General features: G+C 58.9%; 1 protein-coding gene and 1 long non-coding RNA gene across 7 annotated transcripts in view; both read right to left on the bottom strand.

The window, feature by feature from the left end:
* Nucleotides 1-11901: 11901 nt before the first annotated feature.
* Nucleotides 11902-24324, bottom strand: NOM1 (nucleolar protein with MIF4G domain 1). 2 transcript variants are annotated; one of them, XM_055421645.2, is made up of 11 exons: nucleotides 23407-24324; nucleotides 21917-22044; nucleotides 21180-21375; nucleotides 18866-19189; nucleotides 17115-17225; nucleotides 16273-16440; nucleotides 15712-15833; nucleotides 14925-15057; nucleotides 14418-14549; nucleotides 13140-13249; nucleotides 11902-12817 (listed from the first exon to the last, which is right to left on the bottom strand). In XM_055421645.2, exons 1-11 carry the CDS (start codon nucleotides 24307-24309, stop codon nucleotides 12661-12663), a joined length of 2484 nt encoding a protein of 827 aa, XP_055277620.2. In that variant the 5' UTR covers nucleotides 24310-24324; the 3' UTR covers nucleotides 11902-12660. The 2 variants fall into 2 exon arrangements, with proteins under 2 accessions (XP_055277620.2, XP_088690914.1); XM_088834788.1 differs by having other exon boundaries at nucleotides 21917-22041.
* A 310-nt stretch (nucleotides 24325-24634) lies between these two features.
* LOC129552814 (uncharacterized) overlaps nucleotides 24635-26029 on the bottom strand; it is a 43633-nt gene continuing 42238 nt past the window's right edge. For 4 of the 5 annotated variants that reach the window (XR_016037101.1, XR_016037103.1, XR_008685327.2 and 1 more), the window contains one exon: nucleotides 24635-25866. This is a non-coding gene — a long non-coding RNA (uncharacterized LOC129552814). The remainder of the gene's footprint in view (nucleotides 25867-26029) is intronic. The other variant, XR_016037102.1, reaches the window with a different exon arrangement.

Here is a 26029-nt window from a genome sequence, read left to right as displayed (position 1 = left end):
GTTTTTCAGATTTGGTTTTTATGGTCGGATTAAAGTTTATTTTCCGTAATAGGGCACCTAATAAAACTCATAAAGCCGGGTCGGGGCTCCAGCTGGTGGCCTCGATTAACACTTTCACTTCGTAAATCACTTTACGGCGTGCCAGGTGTGTCCCCAACGAGAACCAGCCCGCGGCCCCCGGCCCCCCGCCCCCGCGCCCCGTCCCGCCCCGCGCGCACCCCAGAGGCGGCGGGGGACCCCCGAGCAGGCGGGGTGGGGGTCGGGGCGGCAGGCGGAGGGCGCCCCGCCCGCCGGCCCCGCGCCGACCCTGCATTCCGCGGCCGCGCACCTGGCCGCCCCGAGTGTACACAAGGTGCCGGACAATGTGCGGCTCCCCGGCCATTGTCCGCGGCGCTGGGCGGGACAAAGGTGCCCCCCGGCCGGCGGCCGCGGCGAGGGGCGGCGGCGCGGTTTACCCAGCTGGGGGCGGAACAAAGGGCCGCCGCCTTATCGCCGCCGGGCCGGTGGGGGGACCGCGGGCCGGGCGGGGCGCGGGGTCAGCCCTGGGGCGCGGGGAGGGCCGCCCGCGGGGGGCTCGGGAAGCCGTGGCCGAGGCGCCCCATGGGGACCCCGGGGCTAGAAGAAAAGGAGGCTCGTCTGGGGGCGGGGATGGCGCTCCGAGTCTGCAAAGATGCTGGTGGTTTTGAGTGGGATCACCTTCCGAGGCAGAGCCGTGGCTCCAAGCACAAGTTTTCTTCTGTGCTGAAACAGCACATCGGAAAAGGATGCACAGAGAGAGTCAGTCGCCCTGGCTCGGGGGTCTGCTAGGAGAGAAGGGCCCGCTTTCCCGTGTCCATCCTGGGGGACCCCGAGGGGTTTTCTGGGGCCAGTCCTCCTAAGGAGACACGCACACCCAAGGTTCCTAAGGGAGACACCAGTGCCTGAAGCTTGCAGTTGAGTTTTTAAACAGCTAAATCTGTAAAGGAAAGGTAAGTTGTGTGTGTGGTTTGTTTTTTTACCCTGGGTCTGCTTTCCCGCTTTGTACCTTTCCCCACCCTGGATCATTTATCCTGGTGATTGATTTATTGGGGATGGGGGAAACTGTCAGATTCCCACAAGCCCTGGGATCAGGCACCTGTGTGATACCGCAGCCTTTTCACCCACAAGAGATACTAGCCAGCCCAGAAAATCCATCAACCACCCAGTCGTCTGGCAGATTTGGAACAGCTGCTCTGCTGGACACGGTTCTGAGCACCAGGGTGGGCGACTGGTGAGTGAAAGACAAAAATCTCCAGTCTCCTCGGGCTGCACAGCGGGTGGGAGGCGAGACTGACACACACGAAGCTCGCGCGCCACGGAGGGCAAGAGGCATGTGGGCCGGAAGACCAGGTGTCAGGCGCAAAGTGAGCAGGGAGGCCCCAAGCCCCCATCACCTGGGACGCAGGGCTCATCTCCTGCACCGTGGGAAGCTGAGGAAGGGCGCTGTCGCACAGGCTGCCTGCCCCTGAGAGAAGAATTAGAGACCTTTAAGAACGGCAACCCACTCCAGTATTCTTGCCTGGAGACTCCCATGGATGGAGGAGCCTGGTAGGCTACAGTCCACAGGGTCACAAAGAGTTGGACACAACTGAGTGACTTCACTTCACTTCAAGAACCATACAGAGTACATATCCCGGGTCCAAGCCATCAGATATTTCCTGATTTAAAGCCCTGATGGCGCGGAGTCAGTCCAGAAAACAGAGGTGCGCGTGTGCCTGGTGGAAGTGGGAGTTTAGAGGCAGGAATAGGTTTCAGATATGTTTTCCTCCTTTGTTTGCTTTCCACTGAGATATAATTGACCTAAACCATGGCATTAGTTTTAGGTGTATAGTGATTTCTTAAGTAATTCAGGCCTTTAAGAAGAGAAAGCCACAGTTTTCACATAAAAGGTTCACTGCCAATTTTAGGGAGTCTGACCCCAGACACAGAAGCTTCCAGACCCCTGGGAGCAGGAGAGGTCTGTGGCATCCCCCTGCATGGAGACGTCTGTGAGCTGCCAGGAACCTGGAGGCAGGCCCTTCACCCCCAGCACGTCCCACCTGCAGGAGCCATTCTAGATGCTGGACTCACGCCTCCCTCGCTCACCGCAGACGTGGAAGCCTGTGCATGCTTCCAGACAGGATGCAGGCCCATCACCACCTGCCCCACTGGTGTTCTGTGCCCAGAGGGCCCACGCCCCCATCTGTAGGAGGAGGACCGGGTTATCCCTGTCTCACAGGAAGAGAGGAGGCTTCAACAGTTGAACCCGCTCTGGGCTCCACTCACTGGCTCACGGGACAGTTACACAAACCAGCCCTTGGCTTCCAGAGCCGCAGGCCCGGGTGGGACATAGAACCAGTCCACGAGCTCCAGTGAAGATCCTTGGGGTTGCAGTTCAAGGCTGGTCCGGGGAAAGGCCGTGGTGGGTGGGGTGTGGGCTGGGGAGGAAATCTCTGCCGGGATTCCAGGGACTTGGGAATCCAGGCTGAAAGCCAGGAGGCAGAGGTGCGGGCGACACCTGGGCACTTAGTGGCTGGGCGGCCTTGGGCAGGGGCGTGACCTCTCTGTGCCCGAGGGCCTGGCTTGGCAGAGTGGCAGCGCCCGTCTCCTGGGGCAGCTGTGAAGGACGTGCAATGTGAGGAGGGGCCAGAGGAGGCGCCCACGTCAGCCCCACGGGCCCAGCCCTCCTGCCTGGGGTGTCCCCGCTGTCCACTCGCTGCCCTGCTGGGCTGGTCGGCCAGGTTCCACGCGGACCCAGGGCCACTGTGTCCGCACCATGGGGTCATTCTCTCCGGGGCTTCAGCCAAACGGAGAGACGGACAGTCAGACAGAGGAGAGAGCGCGTGAGCTGACGGCCGCCCGGGAACCCGCCTCTCTGGGCGGCCCGAGCCCTGAGCCTCCTTTGGTCCAGTGGGCATGTGCAGATGGGACGTGCCAGGGCCTTGAAAAGGGCTTGTCCGCCCGCTGCCCTGGAGGGGCAGGGGCCAGCCAGCTGGATGTAGGCGACACACAGGCCGACTGCAGGCCTGGGAGGGAGCCCCGAGTCCCACCCGAACCGCCGACCCAGAGAGAGATGAGCTGAGGGCGGCTGCTGCAGGTCGCTGCGTCCCGGGCAGCCTGTCACCCGGGAGAAGCTGTCTGAGCGGCGCCGGCACGGACGCCGGGGTGAGCTCTGGCCTACTGATGGCTCCCGGACCCCTGATGGAGGTAGTATTTGTGGAGTAAGTCTCATCTGCTGACTCGGAGCCAGCCTGGATGGAGGACGGAGAACCGCAGGGCCGGGCTGTTGCTGCCGTGGGCCTCAGGGTGGAGCAGGCTGTAGGTGGGAAGCCCGGGTGGGTCCCCAGGAGTGGGCAGCTCCCTGGAGGTGTCCACAGCCCGTGCTAGTCGGCGACCGTGGGGTCCTCATTCTCACTGCTGTGCGTGCCCCCCGTGGCCTGTGGGCTGCTGGAATGCAGGGGCGGAGTCAGTGTTCATCAGTTAGGACTGCGGTGGGGGGGTCCCCAGGGGGCAGGAGAGCCCGAGGAACAGAAGTTCACTCTGTCTCCTTCCACCTGGGCCCCCGGGGGCTTGGCTGGTGGCCCCGGGACCCCCAGGCGCCAAGGCCCTTTATCACATGGCTCTCCCTCTGTGGTCCAAGATGCGGCTTGGGCATCCCGGCCAGCCAGACAGAGGGCGGTGTGCATCCTTCCTGGGGGTCAGAGTGTAGCCCCTTCTTTCCCCCCCCTCTGGTGAGAAGTCTCTCTTTTTTAATTTGGCTGCACTGCACAGCTTGCAGGATCTCAGCTTCCCGACCAGGGATTAAACTGGGGCTGTGGCAGTGACAACCCCAAATCCTAACCACGAGGCCACCAGGAAGCTCCCGGGTGAGGAGGCTTGATGCCCCCACACTGAGCTTTGTGAGCTGGCGGGAAGTCTTTATTTCCATCTGTGCACAGGCCTGCATTTTGGTTGTGTGTGCGTGTGTGTGTCCAGTCGCATCACAGCATCGTGTTCCCCATTTCTCACCCCAGCCTAACTCTGTCCTGCTTAAACACCAGCCTCCCCAGCCCCCTACCCAGGAACCTGTGCTCTGCTGTCCAGCTCTGAGAGTCTGCCTGGTCTGCTGAATGAGTAGGTTGTGGTCCTTTTGGACACTTCCTGCAGTGTTCCCTGTAGGTCTGAGCATGTTGAGGGGCTCCAGTGAGTGAAGCTGGTTTTCCCACGTCTCCTCCCCAGCGTTTGAACCAAGGGCTCCGGGTCACATCCATGCTCCCTCTCAGCCTCCCGGTTCAGGTCTTGCGGCCGAAGCAGCCCTGGACACCATGCAGGGCCTGCCCCAGCACCGTGGCCTCCACCATCGCCCCCGTGTCCGAGGGCCTCCCCACCGGCCGCCCCATCTGCTCTGTGCCCAACAGTCTAGGAGCAACAGCCGGCGGCCTGGGTCAGGAGCCCAGCAAGCTGACTCCTGAGAGCCAAGGGTTCCTGAGGCCTGACCGACCGGCCATCACGGGCGCCAGTGCATGCTGCTGCCAGGGATGCCCCTGGGAGCCCGAGGGCGGGGGAGCCAACAGAGCAGTGGTCGGGAGGTGGGGGCCAAACCTCTCACTTTGAGAGGTAGAGCCAGTGCCCCCAAAACGTGAGTCCTCCACTGCCTAGCACAGGGAGCTATCCTCACTAGAACCTGAATATACACATGTATACACACACATATACACACACGTATGCTCAGTAGTATATGATAACTTACAAGGGGAAAGAACCTGAATATACACATGTATACACACACATATACACTCACGTATGCTCAGTAGAACCTGTGTATACATATACACACATATACATTCACGTATGCTCAGTAGTATACATGATATGGGCTTCCCTGGTGGCTCAGTCGGTAAAGAATTTGCCTGCAGTACGGGAGACATGGGTTCTATCCCTGGGTTGGGAAGATCCCCTGGAGAAGGGAAAGGCAACCCACTCCAGTATTCTGGCCTGGAGAATCCCATGGACAGAGGAGCCTGGTGGGCTACAGACCATGGGGTCGCAAAGTCGGACACGACTGAGCAACTTAGCACAGCACACGTTGTCAGTATTAGATGATAACCTACAACAGAAAGAACCTGAATATACACATAAATGTATACACACACAAACACACACACATACACGCACACACATACACATATGTACACACACACGCACACATATACACACACACATATACATATACACACATACACACATATAAACACACACATACACATGCACACATATACACACACACCTACATATATATGTACACACGCATGTATAACTGAAGCTGTGCTATATCCCCAACGCTTACATGATACTGCAAATCAACTCTACTTCAATAAAGATATTTTTAAGAAAGTCCTCTACTGAATTTAAAACCAGCGATGTCGGTGGGCTCCATACTCTGCTGAATTAAAACCAGCGATCTCGGTGGGCTCCATGGCTCTCAGAAATCTTCCCACTACCTTGACATGTTTCCTGTTCCTGTTTTCACAGGTAAAGGAAACACGTGAATCGTCACACGCTGCATTCTTGGCAGCTTTTCAAAACTGCTTAAAATAGTCGCAGGTTTTCCCAGAAGCACCAGGGGTGACGTGACCCCCTGGGTCTCCTCCTAGCAGCACCCTCCCTGCAGGTGGTCTGCCCTCCCCCCTGGGGGGCCGTGGAGCCGTCCCAGCACCCCCACACTGGGAGGCCTTCTCTCTTCTATCTTCGTAAAACAAAGTAATTCGCTTTTAATGACTGCCGTGTTTCCTTTCCCAGTTCTGTTTGAGCAGATAGTGTGTCAGGGGCGGTCCCAATGGGGTTAAACCACCGCGACCTTCACAATCAGGGAACAGAAACAAATTATGTTTACTCATATATGTGACCGAGTCGCTGGTGCCCAGATGCCCCCTAATCACAGGTGGGGTGATAATATGTTGCTTTTATCAGGCCTCTCACTCACAGGTAACAAAGTACTTTATTATCCCACCCAGCAGGGAGAGGGCCAGTGGTCACACGGTGTCCGTGGCCCGGGGTGCAAGCGGTCTCTCTGCCGGTGGCCCCGCCGGGCCCCCCAAGCCTGGAGATCAGGGTGGCAGGAGGCAGGGGGGGAGCAGGGCCCCCGTGGGTCCCCTCTGGGATCTCGACAGGCACTGTTGGCTGCTGCTTTCTGGAGCCATGTCCGCAGTCCAGGCCCCCCTGGGCTGTGCTGACCTCAGTGAGAGGCGTGAGCAGCTCATGACAGACCCCCCAGGCGCATTGTTTCTTTGTCGGCTGGCTTCCCGGGGCTGGGCCAGGAGCTGGCACAGAAGCTCGACAGGGAGGTGGCTGGAGCCCACTGGTGTTGGGGAGAAAGCTGAGGCCTGAGCCGACCTGGCACGCCCGGACCCAGCTTCCTCCAGGCCCGAGCGGCCCAGTCTCTAGGCGGGCAGGTCAAGCCCCAGACACGAGGCAAGAGTGCACGCGACAGGGAGCACAGCTCCGCCTCTGCCCCGATCCTGCGTGCACGGCCTGCGGCTGGCGAGCTCGGGGGAGGTGGTCCTGCGCCCACGGCCTGAGGCTCTCAAGCACGGGGGAGGTGGGCCGTGCTGTGTGGCCCGACAGGGCACGGGAGGAGACGGCCGGCCCCGCCCCGGGTCCGCCCTGTGTTTCCCACTTCTCTAGTCTCATGGGTCTGGGGGTGTCCCGTGGTGCGGCTGGCATAGCCCTGTTTCAGGGCAGACCCGGGGCAGGCCGCCTCTGCCTGGGCAAGCTTTAGTGAGCCCCACAGTCACTAAAGTAGTATGGGAATCTGGCTGGCTCATCAAATCTGATTAAGAAAACAGGTTTAAAAAACAAAAATACTGATTGTCCATCGAAGTCAAAGAGCATATGGGTGCTCACGACCACTATATGCGTCTTCCCTGCTAGCCTGGGACCAGACGGCAAAGTACTTCCTCCCCCAGTGAAAAGTTCGCGGGCAAGGATAACGTAAATCTCAAATAATCACATTGTATTTTTGATGAGTTAAATAAGCGTGGTCTACGCCCCGGGCATGTGAACTTGCTTTTCTGCACACGGTAAGCCCTGGAGAAGTACTTAGGGAAGCTGGTGTTTGTAAAGCCTTGTTTCTGATAATTACGCCCTCAGGCACACCTGCTCGCAGTTGGCTCTAGGTAGGAAGTCAGAGCTCTGGCGGCTGGCTGCAGTTAAGTAATGATCGTAACAGGACTCAGGGGGCCCGCCCTCAGATTTTGGATGTGTGGTGCCGGGCACTCGGTGCAGGCGGACTCGGAGCCGGGCCGGCCTCCAGCACCTTGGTTTCCTCTTGTGCTTTTCTGCAAGTCTTGTTTTACTCTCATTAAGGATAGTTCCCCAGAGATAGTAACAATGTCCTGGATAAGCCAAAAGTATTTAAGAATTATAAAGTAGATTCAGACCTTCTGAATCATATTCACGGCAAATTGGGGACTGAGGGAGAAGAATGCCTTTAGACACACCCTCCCCGCAACGTGCACTTTGGGGAGAAGTAACCACAGGGAAGCTCTGCCCTCAGACGACTAACAGGCGCCTCCTTTGTCCAGCTGAGATGCTCCCTGGGGACTGACTGACACACACACAACACCAGGTCCCCTGAAGGACGCAGGGCTCATCTTAGGTCATAAAATCTCCTCCTGCAAGTTAGACGTGCCCGCCCTCCTGCAAGGTCAGGCTGTCCGTGGAACTGATAAGCACGGGCTTCTTTGGTCAAGTTATTGATGCAGACTTGTGTGGGGGGGGACTGTGGAGAAGGAAGCCAAGTGTGGGGACAGACCCCACCTCCCTGCTGGGGACCCTCGGGGCCTGTCCGTGGGGCTGCTGGACTGTAGCGGGTTCCGCTTCCCGGGGCTGCTCATCTGAGAGCAGCCCCCAGTGAGCTCTTGGGGTGACAGACCAGGACAGCTGGCCATGCTGCCCATTCTCCTAAGTGGGCAGGATTCAGGGTCCGTGAGAAGAGAAACAAGAGGAGCACGGACTGACTTCGTGGTTAGTGAACCATCCTGAGGCTCAGAGAAATGACCGCTGCCATTCTGGGCGCTCACAGACCTGCCTGAGAACTAGAGAACGCAGATGGCAGAGCAGCTTCACAGAGGGGGTGCCGCTGCAGCGGGCGGGGGGCGCTGGCCTGAGTCGGGCCAGGCCCGACGTGCTTCGTCCCTCCTGCACCCCGTGCCTGAGCAGCTGGCAGGCTACCGGAGCGCCACCGTTGCTGAGGCGAGACGGGGGTGCTCAGGGCCGTGCCACGAAGCCTGATGATGAGGGGGTTGGAAACTGAACCTCAGACCCGGGTTTATGGAGCTGGGGTTCCCTCCAGCTGGCAGGATCTCCCTTGACAGGCTGGGGACCCCCACCTGCCCGACCTGAGGCTCTGCCGGGAACACATTGTCTGTGCTTGCCGCGGCCAGCGACGGCGTCTCGAGACTGCCATTCAGAGAATCACTTGTCACCACTTCAGCACTCTCGACATGGGTAGAGTCTGAGCATTCCCAGGAAAAGGCAGAGGAATATGGAAGGCTCGTTTTTAAAGAATGCCAGCTAGTCATGTAGGAGGGATGACGGAGTTAGAAAATGACCAATTTGCCATAATTGATTCTGGCAAGCATCACTGACACAGGCCTGACCCACTAGGCAAATATATTGGTGGGGAACAGGAAATTCACATTTTGCCGCATTTTTTCCCCATTGTAAGATGTCCTTAATTTCCCTTGATCATCACGAAGGTGACAACGTGCCTGTGCGGGCCTCGGTTGTAACTGGTGACCAAGCATCGCTGGCCTGAGCCGTGCGCTGACCGCTGTCCCACGGCGAAGCCGGGAGGGCCCGTCCCTGAGTGTGCTTCCCTGGCCCCGGCCACACGGAGCCTGCCGGACATGTGCAGGGGTCTACGTGACAAAGGGCTGGCTTCTCGGGGAATTCTAGTTTTTTGGCAGCAATATGGGACACATGGGAGCTTAGTTCCTGAGCAGGAAGCGAACCAGTACCCCCTGTGTTGGTTGCCAGGGAAGTCCCCCCAGTCCGTTTTTTTGGGCCTTGAGAGAAAATTTTAAGTGGGGATGGGATGGGCTGGGCGTTTGATACTAAAAGAGAAATAAAAAGAAATGTAACGATTGAACCTTGACTGTATTCCTTCTGGGGGAAAAAATGCTGTAGGAAATTCACTTCAGAGTAACCAGAAGGATGAAAATGGCCCATGTGCTGGGCTGTCCCTGAACGGACCCTGAACGGACGTCTGTGTTCTCAGGGTGGTCCTGGCTCCCCTGTGCTCAAATGTACAAGAACGTCCTCGTCCTCAGGAGACGCAGGCTGAGGGCTTAGGAGCTAAGTGTCCTGACGTGTGCACTTTCTATAGCTGCCATCAAAACGTGTGTGCGCGCGTAAATGGATGTGGATTACGTAAAAAAAAAAGAGAGAAAAAGCAAACGGGGAAAATGTTAATGACGGACAAACCAGAAATAAAAGCAGAAGAATTTGCCATCTTAGGAAATGCTTCTGACCAAGTAAAACGAAACAGTCCACTTTAAATGATTTTTTCTAGAGAATAATTTTTAAGTCCTCTTACTCATTTTGACCTTGGGCTGAGCCAAATGAATGCCACCCTGGTTGCACGTCACGGGGCCCTCGAGGGGTGACCCCCCCAAGCCTCTGTCAGCAGGAGTGGTCCCGGTGTGTGAGTGGCAGGACGAGAGGGCCCGGGCTGGTTCCCCAGGGCTGTAAGGAAAGATGCAGGCCGTGCTGGGGCTGGGGCCGGGGGCAGGTGCCCATCCCCTGCAGGCTGGTGGGGGACGTGTCACCATGATAACCCTCCGAGGCCCTGGCCTGGTGTCCCGCTTTGGACATGCTCAAGGTCAGAATCACTCTGCTCCCAGGCCGGCGTGCACACTTACGGCATTGTTTCCACTCACACACGCAGCAGCCTCAGCGTTTAAACTTGGTCCCCACTTTCATCATATCATGCAAACACCATTTTTCATCTTACCCAGCTCCACTTGAGATAAACGTCATCGGCGTGTGAACTTGACCCCTCTCCGGCTGGCGTCATCCATGTGGAGTAAGGTATGAAATGTGGGAAGAGGAAAAGCCCCGATTCCCAGGCCAGTACTCCTTTCCCCGGAAGACCAAGGCTCACCGGCCTCTCGGAACACTCCGGATGCGTGTGCGTGATGCTGCCTACACACCCGCTCACGCACCTTAAATGCATCGCCTGTGGGGAGGCGTGCAGTCCTGCAGAGGCTCAGTCCTTGCTCCCGTCTGGGGTCTGCCTGAAGCCCCTCCGCGGTCACAGAGCCGCCGTCCCGGGACGGGCCTGAGCTGTGCTGGAGCTCCTGGGCTGTCTCCGGGTCCTCCCAGCTTCTGCTCTCTGCACTAGGAGCTGCCGGGAGGCTCCCTGTCCCTGGCCTCCTTCTCCTAACTCAGCTTCCTTGGGGGATTCCACACCCAGCCCTGGGACCCACCTTGGGCGGTGTGTCTGTGCCCTCCTGCCCGACCCTGCTGCTGACGGGTGCCAGCAGGGCCCCAGATGCCCCCGACCTCTTCACTGAAAGGTGCCACTTCTGCTGCGTGTGCCTCAGTTGCGTCTCCAGAATCTTCCTTCTCACGGCTGCTGTCTTGGGCCAGGAAGGGGACGAGAGCCACCTACCCGGGCTCAGCCGCCAGTCTCCCCACCAGGTGACCCGGCACCTCCCGCGGTTTTCAGGCAGTATTCCTGAGAACGCAGCCTTGGTGGATTCGCTCCCTTGCTGACGCTCCTTCAATGGCTTCCCCCGGTTGAGCAGATATATGCCCGTTCCTCACAAGCAGGAGGCAGGCGCCGGTCCCGTCCCAACGTCTGTCCTGGGTCCCAGGGCCCCATGTGGCCCAGCCTTGCCCCCCGACCCTCCGCTGGTGCCCGCGCGTCCCCGGGTGCCCCGGGCTCTGGCTGGAAGGGCCGGGCCCAGATCACCTCCTCCGGCAAGCTCGCCATGCCTGGCCCGCGGGGGCTAGCTGCCCGCTGCTCTCGGCACACGTGATGACAGGGCACGCGCTGCTGAACCTCGACGATGTCTCTGACCCCTTCAAGCTGCCCCGGGGCTCAACTCTGCGCGTGGCATGGAGGAGCCCCCAGCAAATGCTGAGTGAGACCAAGCCCCACTCCTTCTTGGCCCCTGGAAGAGGCCTCGAGTTGGTGTAATTCAGACACTGCAGCCTCAGGACAAGCAGCCACATGCACAGCTGGGAGCGGACACGATCGCAGACGGGCTCAGGTTCTGCAGCAGCTGCCGGTGCCGAGTCCTGCCACACCCAGCGGCACCCAGCGCAGACTCGCAGCACCGTGCCCTGACATCCTGGCAGGGGTGCGGTCTGCGGCCCCGTCGGCAACCCTGAGCCCAGAGCTCTGGTGATCGACGCCCCGGCCACCCAGGCCCAGGTCAAGGTCAAGGCGCAGGCTGTCCCTCTGGCTCCTCCCGTCGACTCAGGGGCACCTCGCGGGGAAGTAAAGCAACAGACACGGGGTCACTGCTTCGCAGTAAGGGCTAAGCCATGTTTTCAAAAAGGAGGTTAGGGCTTCCTCGGTGGTCTGCTGGTAAAGAATCCACCTGCCCAGGCAAGAGACCTGGGTTCAACCCCTGATCCAGGAAGATCTCATGTGCCTTGAAACAATGGGGTCCCAGAGCAGCACCTGAGGAGGCCCAGGCACCCTGGAACCTGTGTTCAGTGACAGGACACGCCACCTGAAGAAGCGCCTGCACCCGCAACCGGAGAGACGGCCCCGTAGCTATGAGGACCCCGCGTGGCCACAACTAAAGTTAATAAAAAAAAGGAGCCAACAGTGATCCGAGTTAGCTTAATTATTTTTGTGAAATGACATCAGAATATTTCATGCCTTGAAAAAATGAGTTCTGCAGTATGCATGTTTTATAGGAAATCTTTATTTTGAAATAATTTAAAACTTGAGGAAAAGTTATAAAAATACATTCCATCTGTATAAACCTCACCCAGACGCAGCAATGCGGACACTGACCTCGTCTGCGCTCTGCCCAGGCGCAGTGAGGGGAGGGGGCCTGTGCCTCAGGGGCAGCCTGAGCACGCCCGCCACTGGCGGTCTGTCCTGAGTTCCCGCCCCAGAACCCGCTCAGCAGGCGTGCCCGGCTGTCCCAGGCTCTGTCTGCTCACGCGGGGCTTTCAGAGCTGCGGGGAGTTAGTGACGCTCAAGGGGAGCTGGCCCTCCCCCGCGGGAACCTGAGGTGAGGAGCAGGAGCAGCCCCCACACGGCGAGGCCTGGGTCAGCTGCCGCCTTTCCCAGGACGCTGGCCACCCAGACACTTCACGTATCAACATAACATCAGGCACGTTTGACGGGCAACTTCTGAATTTTTACCCAAAATACTAAAAGACACAACCACCGCCAGGCTCTGTCAGACGGCAGCCTCGAGCGCAGCCTGTCTCCAAAAAAATGAGACGCTGCGTACCTACCCCGTGGCTCCTCACTGCCTAGCGCCTGCCCCACCCGCCCTCCTGTAGGTATAAACACAGTTATCTGAAAATGGCGTAAAATACAAATACAGTATGACCCTGGAACAAAATACACTATCTTATACGACAGCGCTACACTGCGCCTGCCTTTCATGCAAGCGGCACAAGGAGACGCCCTGCAGACAGGGGCCCCCGCTACATCCTGAGGGACCCCCGCCCCTGCAGGGCCTGGGCACACAGCTTGGCCCGCTCCCGCAGGGCGCTGGCCTCCGGGGCGCCCCTCAGCAGGAAGTGGCTGATGAAGAGCTTCAGGCCCTCACGCAGCAGGCCCAGCGCCGGCTTGTCCGACACCCTGGGGAGGAAGGGACCTGTGTCAGTGACCAGCCGCCCTCGCGCTCCGTCGGGGGGACCCCGGAGAGGGAGCCATGCCCAGTTCCCACTGAAGCAGAGTGCTCAGTGCAGAACATATCCTATCAGTCACAAATCACCTTCAGTTCGCCATTAGGCAAGTCTCCCGTCCCCCAAATTAATGTACAAGACATTATTCAAATTAGAACCGGAAAGCTGCGCCTAAACACAGCATAAAGCGCGACAAACGTGCTTTTCTAGGATAACCTGAGTGAAAATGCTCTCTTTCTCTTCCATACGCTTTATCAAACACGCTGCGTACAGACCTTGCAAAAATCGAGCCAAGGTCTTCAACTTCTGTCTCCATTAGCAGTATCTGCAACACTTTCCGTAAGAAGTGGACTCTGGGTTTGTCCAGTTCACTGAATTCCACAACCTAGCAGAGTCAGGATAAAAGATAATAACGTTGGTTTAGCCAACTTTTCACTGATTTCCAAACAGTCTGAGAGAACGACTCCCCGCCCCCGCCCCTGAGACTAAGGTTGCCTCCAGCTTTCTGATGTGAGCGGCTGAGGCCCTGCGCCCTCTCATCGCTGCTGCAGGGCGCGCCCGCCGGCGAGGGGCCTCAGCAGAGCTCAGGCGAGTGCAGGGTGGAGGGGCGCCTCGCGAACCAGAACTGAGGCAGGCGCGACCGTCTGCCTCAGAGAAGCCGCCTCCTGACTAAGACACACGCAGAATCTAGGTCCGGGAGGGCCGGTCTGTGTACATGACAATCACAGTGCACTTACAGAGTGGGATGCCACACAACACCAATAAAGCCTGAGAAGAGAGGCGCAGAGATCAACGTGGACACGTTTCAGGCTTATGCTGCACTAGATAAAGGACAGCCGCAGCCGGTGACCCTGTACCACCAACCGTGCGGGGCAACAACGAGCAGACCCCTGTGAAGGAAGGAGGGGCCGGCCTGGCCCAGGGCCGTCTCCGGGACCTACTGCAGCTGAGGGACACACTGTGCACCGTCCCTTCTGAGCTCAAAACTCCCGCAAGCAGAAGGCGAGACCCCCAGCAATAAGAAAGCCAGAGAGGTGTGTGCCTTGGTGTGCCCCGTGCGGGGTGCGGCATCTGACGCCCAAGCCCCCCCGCCAAAGGCACAGGAGGTTAGCTCGACAGGCATGTGAGCAGGCCCTGCACTCGCGCCCCTGGCCCCACGGACAGCAGCCAGCAGCTGTCACAGCACCCTAAGCTACCGGCAACTTGACGCCACCTGCTCATCTGCCCGGATGATGAGGACGTTTCCCAGGCGAGACAGGATCCAAGGACGTGTGCATTCCTAAGGCACCGAACATCCTGGCCCTGGGCCCTGAGGTCGCCTCTGGACTGCACGTCCACTTACACGAGGACTTCTCCCCCTAAAACGCACTGCAGGACCACGCGCTCCCAAGCAGGGAGGCTCCTGACACATGGAACCAGAACGCGGAGGTGACTGAGGTCAGACGAGGGCGCTGGCTGCACCCGGGGTCTGCGCCCCCGACCCCACGCACCTCAAGGCTCAGCTGTGTGCTTTCAGCCTCAGGGCCCTGAATTATTCCGTACTCTACACGCACCTTTAAGAGGGAAAGTGGCAGTGACTTCGTCTTCAACAAGTGGGCCACCAGATGAACCAAATTAGCAAAATTAGTGGCTGGCAAATTTTCTAGGTCCCGAAATTTGTCCCATATGCTGAACTGGAATGTCATCTAACAGAACGATAAGAAGGGGGAAAAAGTTAAAATTCCACAAATTATTAGAATAATCACTACAAGCATAATCCAAAGGTATGGCACTTAATCACTCAGATGTAATATCCTTAAGCTGAAGGCTTCTTAGAAACAACTACACTGGCTTCGTGTACACAGTTTGAAACCGCTTCACAGTCACCTCTTTGAGATGCTGTCCCTCAAATCAGAGAAACACCAAACCACAGAGGCCTCACCAGTCCACCAGGTCACAGCACCTGCATTGGTGACAGGGCAAGGGACCTGGGGACGCAGATCCCAGGGCACCGGCCCGCCACACTCGGCTTGGGGCCTGCAGTCAGACAGTGATGGCAGGCGGCCTCCCGGCCCCGTCACCTGGAACCTCCGCTCGTAGGCACAGAACTTGCCGGCCAGGAAGGCATAGAAAGGGTTGTAGGTCTTCTCTTGCAGGCAGCAGTCCACCAGGACGTGAACGATCTCTCTCTCCTGCTGATCCTTAAGTCCCAGCCTGGAGGACAGAAGCAGCGATTTCTGAACCTTCAACCTGCCTGATGTCGGCAGCCCAAGGCAGACGGCTCTCCCAGGAGCACTCCCTGTCCGGTTGTCTGTCTGGTGAGGTGAGCCGAGTGGAGAAGGTGGGAGATAGGACTGGACCCTGGGCCTGGGCTGGGGACCGAGCCACAGGACAGGGCTGTAGCTGTGGGCCGGCAGTGCAGACCCTGCCGTTGAGCCTGCTGCGTCCTGTGTGGGTGGGTCTGGACACAGAGACCCACCCCTTTAGTGCTGTGTGGAGTCTGCACAGTCCCGCAATACCGACCCTCTTAATTCGTTCTGAATTTGAAGCAAATAAAGGAAAATTATTTAATACTAGACTTTTTAGATGTATTTTGTCACAGTACACAGATGCTTTAAATCTCATTACAACTGAGTACAGAAGCCACACGGGAGGTTTAATTTAGATGTAGTCAGAAAGAACTTTAACAGGAAGAGTTAAGCAACTCACAACAAACGGCGGCCACTGAGAACTATCAGGTGACCACTGGATTCTTCCAACCAACAGATCATAAGCGACCAGCAGTCAGTCAGCAGGAGGGACACTGCGTGGAGGGGTTACCGCAGCCCCTGACTCAGAGGCCAAGTAGGAGGCGCGCACAGGGCTTACTTCAGGAGCTTCTCGAACGCGTCCAGAAAGTCTTCACTCGTCATCACTGTGCAGAATATGGCTCTCCTGACGTCGGTGTTCATTCTCTGCTTGCGGGCGAGCTCCAGGATCTTCGAGCTAACCTAGAAAGAGGGGTGACAGGGCGTAGGTTGTACAGACGAGTCACTGAACTTCCCCTTTGGTTCAGTACAGTTACGAAGTTTCTAAAAACTTATGCGTGTGATCCTGCGGCTGGACCTGGGGATGATTCTAAGTCACACGTGTTAAGTGCTGAATCTTCATTTCTGAGCACCACCCCCGCAACAGCAAGAGACGAAGCAGGCCCCCAGAGGAACCTGCCAGGTCTGGGGGGTCTGCCCGTGTGAGCGAGGGGCAGGGAGGAAAGTTGTCTGACGGCCGAGCATCCCCTCACTCCACTCTAAGTCTCTTAGCTAACATTCCGATACTTTCAGAGGAAATCACAGAAATGGAATTACATGAGATCACAAAACCACAGCACCTTCTGTAATATCGTCAAATAACCCCAGGGACAGCCGCAAGTGGACTCAGTCACCCACGCACCGTTCCCATGAGCGGCTTCTGCAGGGCCTTCTGCGGACCGCTGTCCACCATCGGGGTGCCGCTCCACGCAGACCCCACGATCCACCAGCGCCCGGTGCGCTCGGCGTTCAGGACACTGTCCCAGGACACTCGGAGCTCGGGGTCTGTCCCTGCACCGGTGCTGCGTACCTGTGAGAGAGCAGCCCGCGGCCGGCGCAGTGGCTCAGCACACGAGCACCACCCAGCGAGGCCACTCCTGGTGGGAATGCTGTGCCGAGTCGCCAACAACCGGGACACTTAACCCCTGGGAGGAACGCCACCGTCAGAGGTGACCTCCGTGTGTGAGCTTCCTGGGCCCACCCCCAGACACACTGTGGGAGCACAATGGTCGCATGGGGCCCCAGGGAGAGCCCATGGCCAGCAGCGAGGACACCGCCAACGGGCCTGTGATCCGTGGGACGCAGTGACGGGACCTGACCAAGGCTTGGGTCTGAGGGGCCTGCCCAAGGGGCCCATGGCAAGAAGTCCCAGGGAATTTCAACAGACGAGCCCTCACCCCCAGGCTGACCTTGCTGGTCTGGGTGGGACCCCGGCCAGAGGATGTACCTGTGAGTCTCTATGTGGCTGAGGGCTTAGCGCAGGGGCACCCACAGCTCACAAGGGGGGGGTCTCACCACAGAAACCTGCAGATTTCCCCCCATCTGGGGACCCCATCAACTGGATGGGCACCTGACCTGTGGCTCCTCTGTCTGCTGGAGGAGTCTCACGGGCTAGTGCAGCCGGGGAGCCTAGGTGGTGGGAGGAGGGGGCCCCTAGGGAGGAGGAGGGGTGGGCTCCCCAGGGAGGCGGCGGGGCGGGCTCACCAGGCCTCTCTGTAGCTTCTGCAGCCTCTCCACGGGCTCGGGGTCATAGCCTGGGATCTTCCGCACGTCGTTGTTCTTCAGGGCCAGCAGCGTCTCCAGCATGAAGCGGACCTGAGACACGGGCAGGAGGAGCCACCCTTTCAAACGGGGGGAACCGGTGACCCTTCAGCTCAGAAGGCAGGGACCGTCCTCCCGCACGCGTCAGCACTGGCAGCATCGTGGCTGCCCGCCCGGGGCTCTCAGCTGCCCCACCGGCCGCAGGTGCCCCCTCCCACTCCTGGTCTTTCTCCTTCTTTAACTTTCAAACTGGAAATAACATTGTACTCAGAGAAAATCTGCAAGAACAGCAGTGAGGATTCCCATAGGCCCAGAGCTGCTGTGTCACTTCAGTCATGTCTGACTCTGTGTGACCCCATAGATGAGTCCCCCAAATGTCAGTGCGGAGACACAACCCCCACACCACGCGTGCACTGAACACTTGGGGCCACCGCCTCAGCTCAGCACACTCTCCCCCACCCCCCGCCCAGCTCCTCCAGCTTTGCGCCACCACCAGCTAAAGGCATGTGTCTGCTGACCTCCCTGTGGTCAGAGCTAAAGGTCCGTCTAGTCAAAGCTATGGTTTTCTCAGTGCTCATGTATGGATGTGCAAGTTGGACCATAAAGAAAGCTGAGCACTTAAGAGTTGATGCTTTGAACTGTGGTGTTGGAGAAGACTTTTGAGAGTCCTTGGACTGCAAGGAGATCCAACCAGTCCATCCTTAGGGAAATCAGTTCTGAATATTCATTGGAAGGACTGATGTTAAAGCTGAAACTCCAATACTTTGGCCACCTGATGCAAAGAGCAGACCTTTACCCCTGCCTTTTTCCCGAGCATCCAGCACAGGAGCAGGGCGTCGGTCAGGAACCCCAACTCGGCTCCCACGACCCTCCGTGCCGGACATGGCACCTCATTCCCCTCCGCGGCCCCCAGGACCCTCAGAAGGCTCAGCCCCGCCTCCCTCCTCACAGTGAACCTGGCTCTCATCTCAGGATTTCAGAACTGGGCCAGTCTTCCTTTCCGGTCTGTCTCTCTCAACAACCTACTGCCCACCTAGAGACCCAAGCTGGGTACCTGGCGTGACCTCTGACCCCTCTCCGCCCCACCCCAGGTCTGAGGACTTGTAAGTCCTAGACTCACGCCCACTGCAGCTCTGCTAATTATCGCCCCACCCAAGGTGGCTTTTCTCTTTCCTTTTTTGTAGCCAAAGAGACCTGAGCGTGAAAACGTGTGTTTACCTACTCAGAACTCATCACGTGCCTCATGCCTCTGTGATAAGATTCCGATTCCCCGGGAGGTTCACAAGGCCCCGACGCCAGCCCCTGCCCACTCCCTGCAGGGAGGCCCTCCCTGCTCCTCTAACGAGGCCCCTGCTTCCCCCTAACCCCCCACGGCGCCTCCACGCCTCTCAGTCTGCAGACCAGCAAAGAGGCAGGAGTCACGATCAGCCCCACTTTCCAGATGGGGAAACTGAGGCCCGCGGTGGCCAAGAGCGCTGACCCGAGCCCCTCGCCACAGGCCTTTCCAGGAAGCCTCTTCTGAACAGCTGAATGTTCTTAAACCCGTGAGAGTGAAGGAGGAGGTTCATTCACACACTGACGAGAAGCTGCAACACCGGGTCAGGCAGGAGACACAGGGCTCATCAGGATGGAAGGGGCCCGCGTGCTGAGGCTGCGTTCAGGCAGTGAGGACGCAGGCCGGGAGGGGCGCATACCCTGGTCTGGTCCCGGAACTTGCTGCCTGCCCCGCTGGCTTTGGCCTGAGTCTCAGTGATCAGCTCCTTGAGGGACAGAGCGTCGTCCTTCCTCAATGCGAAGCCCACGGTCTTCAGCATTAACAGGATCAGCTCGATATCTTTTTCCGTGAAACTTTCGACAAGTTTCCTCAAAACATCAAAGATGAGAGGAGACTGCACCACGTGGAAGTTGTAGAGATGGGCGATGATGGCCAACAGGTTGTCGCACTCCTTCCCGTCTCTCCCGCTTTTATACACGTCATCAAACCTTCTCACCACCGCCTCCAGAAAGTGGGCGCCCACCTGGACGAAGAGCAGAAAACACATGACTGCAAACCAGAATCGAGTTAGCGGGTTATTCTCAGGGGCCCTTCTTTCAGCTTGCTGCTGCTGCTGCTGCTAAGTCACTTCAGTCGTGTCCGACTCTGTGCGACCCCGTAGACGGAAGCCCACCAGGCTCCCCCGTCCCTGGGATTCTCCAGGCAAGAACACTGGAGTGGGTTGCCATTTCCTTCTCCTCTTTCAGCTTAGACATGTATTAAAAGAATCAGTGCTTTAAAAATTAACATAAAATACACAGGTGGCAGGATACGAGATCTTACAGGGCAGAAAGTTTAAGAACACTAGTCTGAGTGCACAGAGCTTCCCAGAGGAGAGCCTGGACTGCACAGGACACTGAAGCAAGGCGCTCAGACCTCCCTCCATGGGGGGCGCCTTTTGTGGCCAGCAGACACTACGGGTCCTCGGAAAAACGCAGTTGTGAAAGCTGCTAAGAATGCACCCACATCTCTAAAAACATGCTATCCAACGTGGCTCACTTCTCTGGCTCAGTCTGGGCCTGGAGGGCGGGGGCCCAGAAGTGGCAGTGTGGTGGCAACGCTCCAGCTGAGACTCAGGGACTCGGATCACTGCAGCTGGATCCGGGCAAGCGGAGCGGACGTGAGCGACCCAGGGACAGAACCAGAGCGGGTGGCCAGTCACGGAGGGGAAGGATCAACCATCTACGTCACGGGGGCTGACGGAGCTTCCAGTGGGGGCATTAACCCACGAGGAGCGGGAAGGGTGGACAGAGACCGCTGCTTTAAGACTGAGTAAGCCTGAGCCCTGGACGCCCGGGTGGGAGGCTGGATAAGCAGGGGCTGCACTAAACCCCCGGTGAGGATGGACTGTAGTGGAAAACACACTGGGTCGTTGGCAAACCACAAAATAAGGCAGTGCTGGGGGACCTCAGGAAAAGGCAACCGACGGGAAGCAGGGAACAAGAGCTCCGCAGAGGCAGCTCTGACAGGCCGGACGTGTCCTCTGGTTTCTAATGACCTGTGAACAGAGTCTCCCCTGTAAACACCCAAGTCGAGCCTCTTCAATGAAGACACCCCCGAAGAACACACTCTTTCCATAATGACACTATGCCACATTCAAACAGACCTTAAAAAAAGAGACCAGAATTCCGCAGACATCAGGAAAAAGTCTGCACCTGCAAAGCGGGCTGAATAAACCTCTGCCCATCCCCTGCCTGGAGCCCCGAGGACTCGCACAGGAGTCAGACCTGCAGAGGCGCTCCGCTGCTGAGAGAAGCGGCAAAAAGTCCTATACAGTGTCAGGTTCGAAGGGATCTACAAGCTCTTCTGAATACTGACGTCGTCTGGGGAAGGAGGCCTCGTTCACTTCCTCCCCCACCTCACTATAAAGTCCTGTCATCAGAGCTCCCCCGACAGCCCTGGAAGCTGCTGCTCTGGGCGAGCGGATGCCAAGGTCAATGTAAGGGTGAAGAAGAGGCCCCGTGGCGTGTGGGCCCCCCGACCCGACACCGGAGGCACCGAGCTGGGACCGAAAACCCAGGGTGGGAGGAAGGGGCCAGGCTCTGAGCTGCAGGCGCTTTAGACGCATCGTGCATGGAATACTGACAAAGGGCCGCTTCACAGACACGCACAGGTACGCAGCCCACCCGGGGGAACCAGCGCTCCAAGGCCAGGCGCTGTCCTGTCCCCTCACTTAATGCCGTTTTCCCTCACACTCTGGTGGTCTCCCGCCCAACAAAAAGGCCTGTCCTCAGAACACCAGAAACAGTCACCGTCACGGCGGGAACACAGAGAAGGCAAAGGCAAGTTGGACAGCATGGTTCAGAGGGAGAGAGACTAATAGCCAACAAGGACCAGTCAGAACCAGAGGCCGGTCAACATCACGTGGGTGCGGAGCGCGGCCTGGACTGAGCCTGCACACAAGGTGGGCCGGGCCGCAGCGGCTGGCCACCGAGACGAGAGGTGCCTGGATGGCCGTGGCGCGGCGGCCCTACCTCGAGGCCGACCGTGCGGTGCAGGACGCTGACTAGGAGGACGTGCTCCATGAGCAGCCGGGCAGGCATGGCCACGTCGGGGGCGCAGGCGCTCAGCACGACGGCAGTCAGTGTGGCGTTCATATCCTTCCGGCTGTGGCCCATGTACAACTCCTCCAGCTGGCTGCTGATGGAGGCCAGGTTTGGCTCGCTGAGCCTGCACACAGGTGGAAAGACAGAGCGACATGGCCGCCGTTTTTTGGGGTCAGTTTAAGAAATGGGAAAAGTTACTAATACACCATCAGGTTCTATTCTGTGTAGGCAAGCCCTAAACCCAGCACATAGGTACAGAACATACAATCCTCTGGGATCAGCAAATAACCTAACTGCTCTCCTTCCGGCTGAAAGGCGGCCCCAGTGAAGCACACACAGGATCCTGGTCAAGACCAGAGAGGCCGTGACAAGGACGCCTGCTGCCATCCTGACTCAGTGTCCCCAGGCAGGTGCAGGGAAACCCCCTGAACACATCCACATGTCCTGCTGGGAGAATTCCAACTTTCCCACAGTCAGCGGGCAGAAACAGCTGTATTTCTTGATGTGGCTGTGCTGGGTGGGGATGGGAGGATGAATACGTGCTGCTTCTGTGAGAAGAGTGCTTCAGCTAAAAACAGCATCTCGGGCTTTGGCCAACTCCCAGCGTCGCGCCTCCACCGTCCGGAGCAGACGGTCCTGAGGGACAGAGCGCCTCCTCCGCTCACCTGTTGGTCAGACCCTTGACCTGCTTCCTGAGTCTCTCCAGTGCTCCCCTTCTCTGGGCGTCCCCCGTCTCCTCCACTCGCCTCACGTGAGGTGGGACGTACTTTCCACCATTTGCACCAAGACTCTGCTTGAAAGGGCAAAAATGAATGCTTCTTAGACACTGGACTCCCAGGGGCTGGGGCAGGCGGTCACCGCTGCCTGCTGCTGCTGAGTGAACACCGGCTGCCTCCCGTGCCTGCTCCAGCCCCGACAGGCGCGCCATCACTTAGGTAACTGTCAACACTCCATTTCATCACCTCCCTTTTCCCTCTGGAGCTCTGCTGACCTGGCTGCGCACCTCCGGTTTGTGCCCTCAAGGGCCCTACATCCTACCCTTCTGCCAGCCTCAGTCGACAGCGGGCACGGCCATGCACCGAAATTACATGTACCACCAATGCTGGAGAAAAAGCTTGAAAAAACTTCAGACTTGTTAAAAACTAATATCTAAGTTTACATAAATTAAAATCAACCTACTGCTCACTGTTTCCTAGATTTTCAACTTAAGGGATTACAGATTATTATCACCAACCCTCCCTGACACCTGAGTGACAAATCTTCAGGAAACAAACATTTTTTGTAAAGCGTGATCCCTGCTTAGACAGAGAAAAGTACATTTATGCACAAAGAAACAGTCTTAAGACACCCACTAGTATGTCAATTACACCTCCACAAGCTATGAAAGAGACTTGGGAACAGTCAAAAAGACAGTGCTCAGAGAGAAACTGATAGCACTCGGGGACTTGCTCAGAGTACCAGGCACTAAGGCACCAGGGACAGAAAGGAGACAGATCATACGCTTAAGGAGGGGAAGGTTCCCAGAGATGTTTGCCATTAACAGATAAATGCATCAGTGAGAAAATGAGGAAAAGCCTCGCGCACAAAAGTTATAGTGAGCGCAGAGCGGAGCACCGAACCAGTGAGGGCGGGGAGGAAGCCATTCCACAAGACGCATGTTGAGGCAAGGCGGTTCAACAGGTGAAGGGCCATCCCTCGGGCCCGTCTGCTCTCTGCCATGGGTTCTGAACTCGGCCATCAGCGTGAGACCTCATCCAAGTCAGTGTTAAGAGAGCAGTTTTGTTCTTTAGAAGGACTCACTCCGGGAGCAGCTGGACAGGAAAAGGACTAGATGAGGGCAGGCAGAGGTGCTGCAGCTGTCTCCGGGATACACCAGAGGTGGAACACAGCAAGGGGGAGGGGAGGCAGGTTTGCAGCCTGAGGACAGCGGTGCGGACGGCCGCCAAGTCCCTGGAGAGGCTTTCTTCCTTCTGTCTCTATTACCTGCTGTGTGCCCAGTCGTACCCGACTCTGTGACCCACGGATGGTGGCCCGCCAGGCTCCGGTGTCCATGGGATTCCCCAGGCAAGAGTACTGACCCGACAGACCCACACCCAACCGCAACCCTCGTTCGTCTGACGGAGACCCCGGAGGACTGAGATCGTGCACACGATACCTGGTCGTCCGCACGCACAGCCTCGGCGGGGTTTCCACTGCTCTCTTCATCTTCTGCAAAACGGACCCTCTTTCTGCCCGCTTCCTCCCCGGCTGTGCCCTGGGCTCCGCGCGCTTCCGCCTCGGCCTCGGCCTCCTCCTCGCTCCGCGCACCCCCTGCCGCCGGCCCGCCGCCGCGCGCCGGGCCCCGCTGCTCCCATCCGTCGTCGGCGTCGGGGTCCGCCGCACTGCCGGGGGCTGCGGGGCCCGCGCGCCCGTCCGCCTCGCCGCCGCTGTCACGCAGGGCCTCCAGGACATAGTCGAGCCCGTCGCGGGCGAAGCTGAGCGGCGCGGAGCTGCCGCCGCCGCCGCCCTTCTTCCTGCGCTTGCTCAAGCCGAGGCGCCGCTCCAGCTTTCGGATCTCGCGCTCCTCCTCCTCGTTGGCCGCCAGGAGCGCCCGTTTCCGGGCGGCGGCGGCCGCTGGGGCCTCGGTCCTGCCGGGCGGGCCCTGCGCCGGCGTCCGGGCCGCGGCGGCTCTGGGAGGAGCCGGGGGCCGCAGCTCCGCGGCCGGCCGGCCGGCCTCCTCCCGCGCCCGCGAGCCGCCGGCGTCCCCGCCCGGACGGGGGTCCTGCGCGGGGCCTGCCGCGCCCCGGGGCCGGCGCGCCTTCCTCAGGCGCCGCGTCTCCCGCCTCAGCTGCCGGCGGCTTCTGCTGCCGCCCGGGCGCGCGCGGCCCGGGGCGCGGGGCCCCTCGCGGCCGCCGGGGGTCCCGCCCTCCGCGGCGCCCTGCACGAACCCCTCCACGGCTCGCTTCAGCCGCCTCAGGGCCCCCTCCCCGCCTCCCCCCGGCCCCCGGCGCTCCCCGCGGCCCCTGCGCCCCCGGAGGCCGCTCCGCGCCGGCTCCGCAGCGCCAGCGGACGCCACCATCTCTGGGGACGCACCGACGCGGGACTTCCGGCCGGGCCGGGACTTCCGGGCGGGGAGCGGCGCGGGGCGCGCGGCGCAGGGCGGGCCGAGGCGCCGCCCCCTGCTGGCGGGAGGCCGGCGGCGCAGGGAGCCGCGCGGTGCCGCGTTCACAATCAGAAAACGATGATGTCTGTCAATAGGAAACCGGCTACGTAAACCACGATGGATTCACGTATTAGCACTATGCGAACATAAAAACCGAGAGGACTACCGTTGCAAAGAATAATCGAGATGCACGGTAAAAACAAAACGTTGATCGAAAGCAAAACGAAAAAAAAAACAGGCATAAAATGATTTAATTAAAATTCAAAAAGAGACAGAAATATTTGGTCTTGGATGCAAAGGTATGCAGTCAAACCAAAAACAAAGCAGCTAATAACCCCGCCTGTTTAGAATGATGGGTCCCTCCAGGCTCTCCCACAAGCCCACAGGAGGGGCTCTTGAGCACAAACACAGCATCACTTAACAATGAAAGCCTTCGGGATGACGGTAAAGAAGGCTGCGCGCTTTCCCGGGGGTGGATCTTTGGGGAGGCGCGTGCCCGGGCACCTGGGCAGGTGGCATCGTGGGAACCGTGCGGTGGTCGCGGGAGCGCCGTCCCGTGGTCGCTGCTCCGGACTCAGGCCTCCGGACCTCCAGGCTCCGGGTGAAGACGCCCCTGCCCTTCACTGGTGTTGCTCGGATTGCCGGTGATGTTCCCGCGTTATCGTGCCCTGGACGGTCGACCGCCAGCCTGACTGGTGCCCCCAGAGTTCAAGTCTGCTGGCATTCAGGGACCTGACTTGGTGTGGAAATAGGGCCTTTGCAGATACGTGGGTGAGAGGAGGCCCTGCTGGCCTGGGCAGGCCCTGTGTCCAAGGACAAGGATTCCTATGAGAGGGAGACCAGAGTCCCAGCTCCCACTGGGGAGACCCACCCAGACTTCGGAGGCAGCCATGAGGACTCAGGGGGCTGGGACTCCCAGGACGGGCCACAGCAGAGGCTGGAGGAGGGTCCACCTGGACAGGCCCTGTCCTGCAGCCCCAGGGAGCCCACCCCACCCACACCTAGATTCCCAGCTTCTAGCCTCAGCACCGAACCTGTGGATGTCTGCTTTAAGCAGGGTGGTTTGTACCAGGAAAGGAACACAGAGCGGGGAAGGTGGGAGCTGGGCCCCCAGTACTCAGGGCTGAATGGTGACGGGAGGACGCCCTCATGGAAGTGCCAGCCAGCGCTGGGGTTCCGATCCTGACCTCGCTGCTGCATGACCTGTAAAGTGGGGATCAGCGCCCCACCCTACAGGGCTGTCATAACATCAGTGAGTTTTGAAGTAACTCATTCCGCATTGAAACGGACCCCGTCCCCCTCGTCCACCCTGCAACTCTGCGGGGCCCTCATTGCTGGCCTGTCCCTCTGGGTCACCTGCGTGTGGGTGCGGAGGCCTCCCCAGTGAGGGCTTGTGTCCCAAGGGTTCACCCCGCTGGCAAAGGCTGGGCCGGGAGCAGAGACCGGTGTCTTCCAGACCAGTGTCCTCAATTCCTGGAGAGAAGTGAGGGGGAGGATGGGCCTCCCAGCTGGCACCCCGGGCCTGGGGGTGAGGGGCAGCGGGAGGGGCCCCGGGTAGGCCCCCTCCCCAAGGCTCTCCTGTCCGCCAGTAATTTCTCTGGTGCTGACTGGGGGAGGGAGTTAGCCAGCCTTGTGC

The sequence above is a fragment of the Moschus berezovskii genome, chromosome 3, assembly GCF_049115385.1.
Source record: "Moschus berezovskii isolate FMDL1 chromosome 3, NW_MosBer_1.0, whole genome shotgun sequence".
Taxonomy (NCBI): domain Eukaryota; kingdom Metazoa; phylum Chordata; class Mammalia; order Artiodactyla; family Moschidae; genus Moschus; species Moschus berezovskii.
The sequence above is the reverse complement of the archived record's forward strand: the minus strand, read 5'-3'. Positions and strand labels throughout refer to the sequence as shown.

Coding starts and splice junctions, on each gene's coding strand:
- NOM1 (XM_055421645.2), bottom strand. CDS start 24,309: ATGGTGGCGTCCGCTGGCGCTGCGGAGCCGGCGCGGAGCGGCCTCCGG. Junction 21,376..21,916: donor GTCAAGGGTCTGACCAACAG/GTGAGCGGAGGA, acceptor ACCTGTGTGCAG/GCTCAGCGAGCCAAACCTGG. Junction 17,226..18,865: donor AGTTCCGGGACCAGACCAGG/GTATGCGCCCCT, acceptor CCCGTGTCTCAG/GTCCGCTTCATGCTGGAGAC.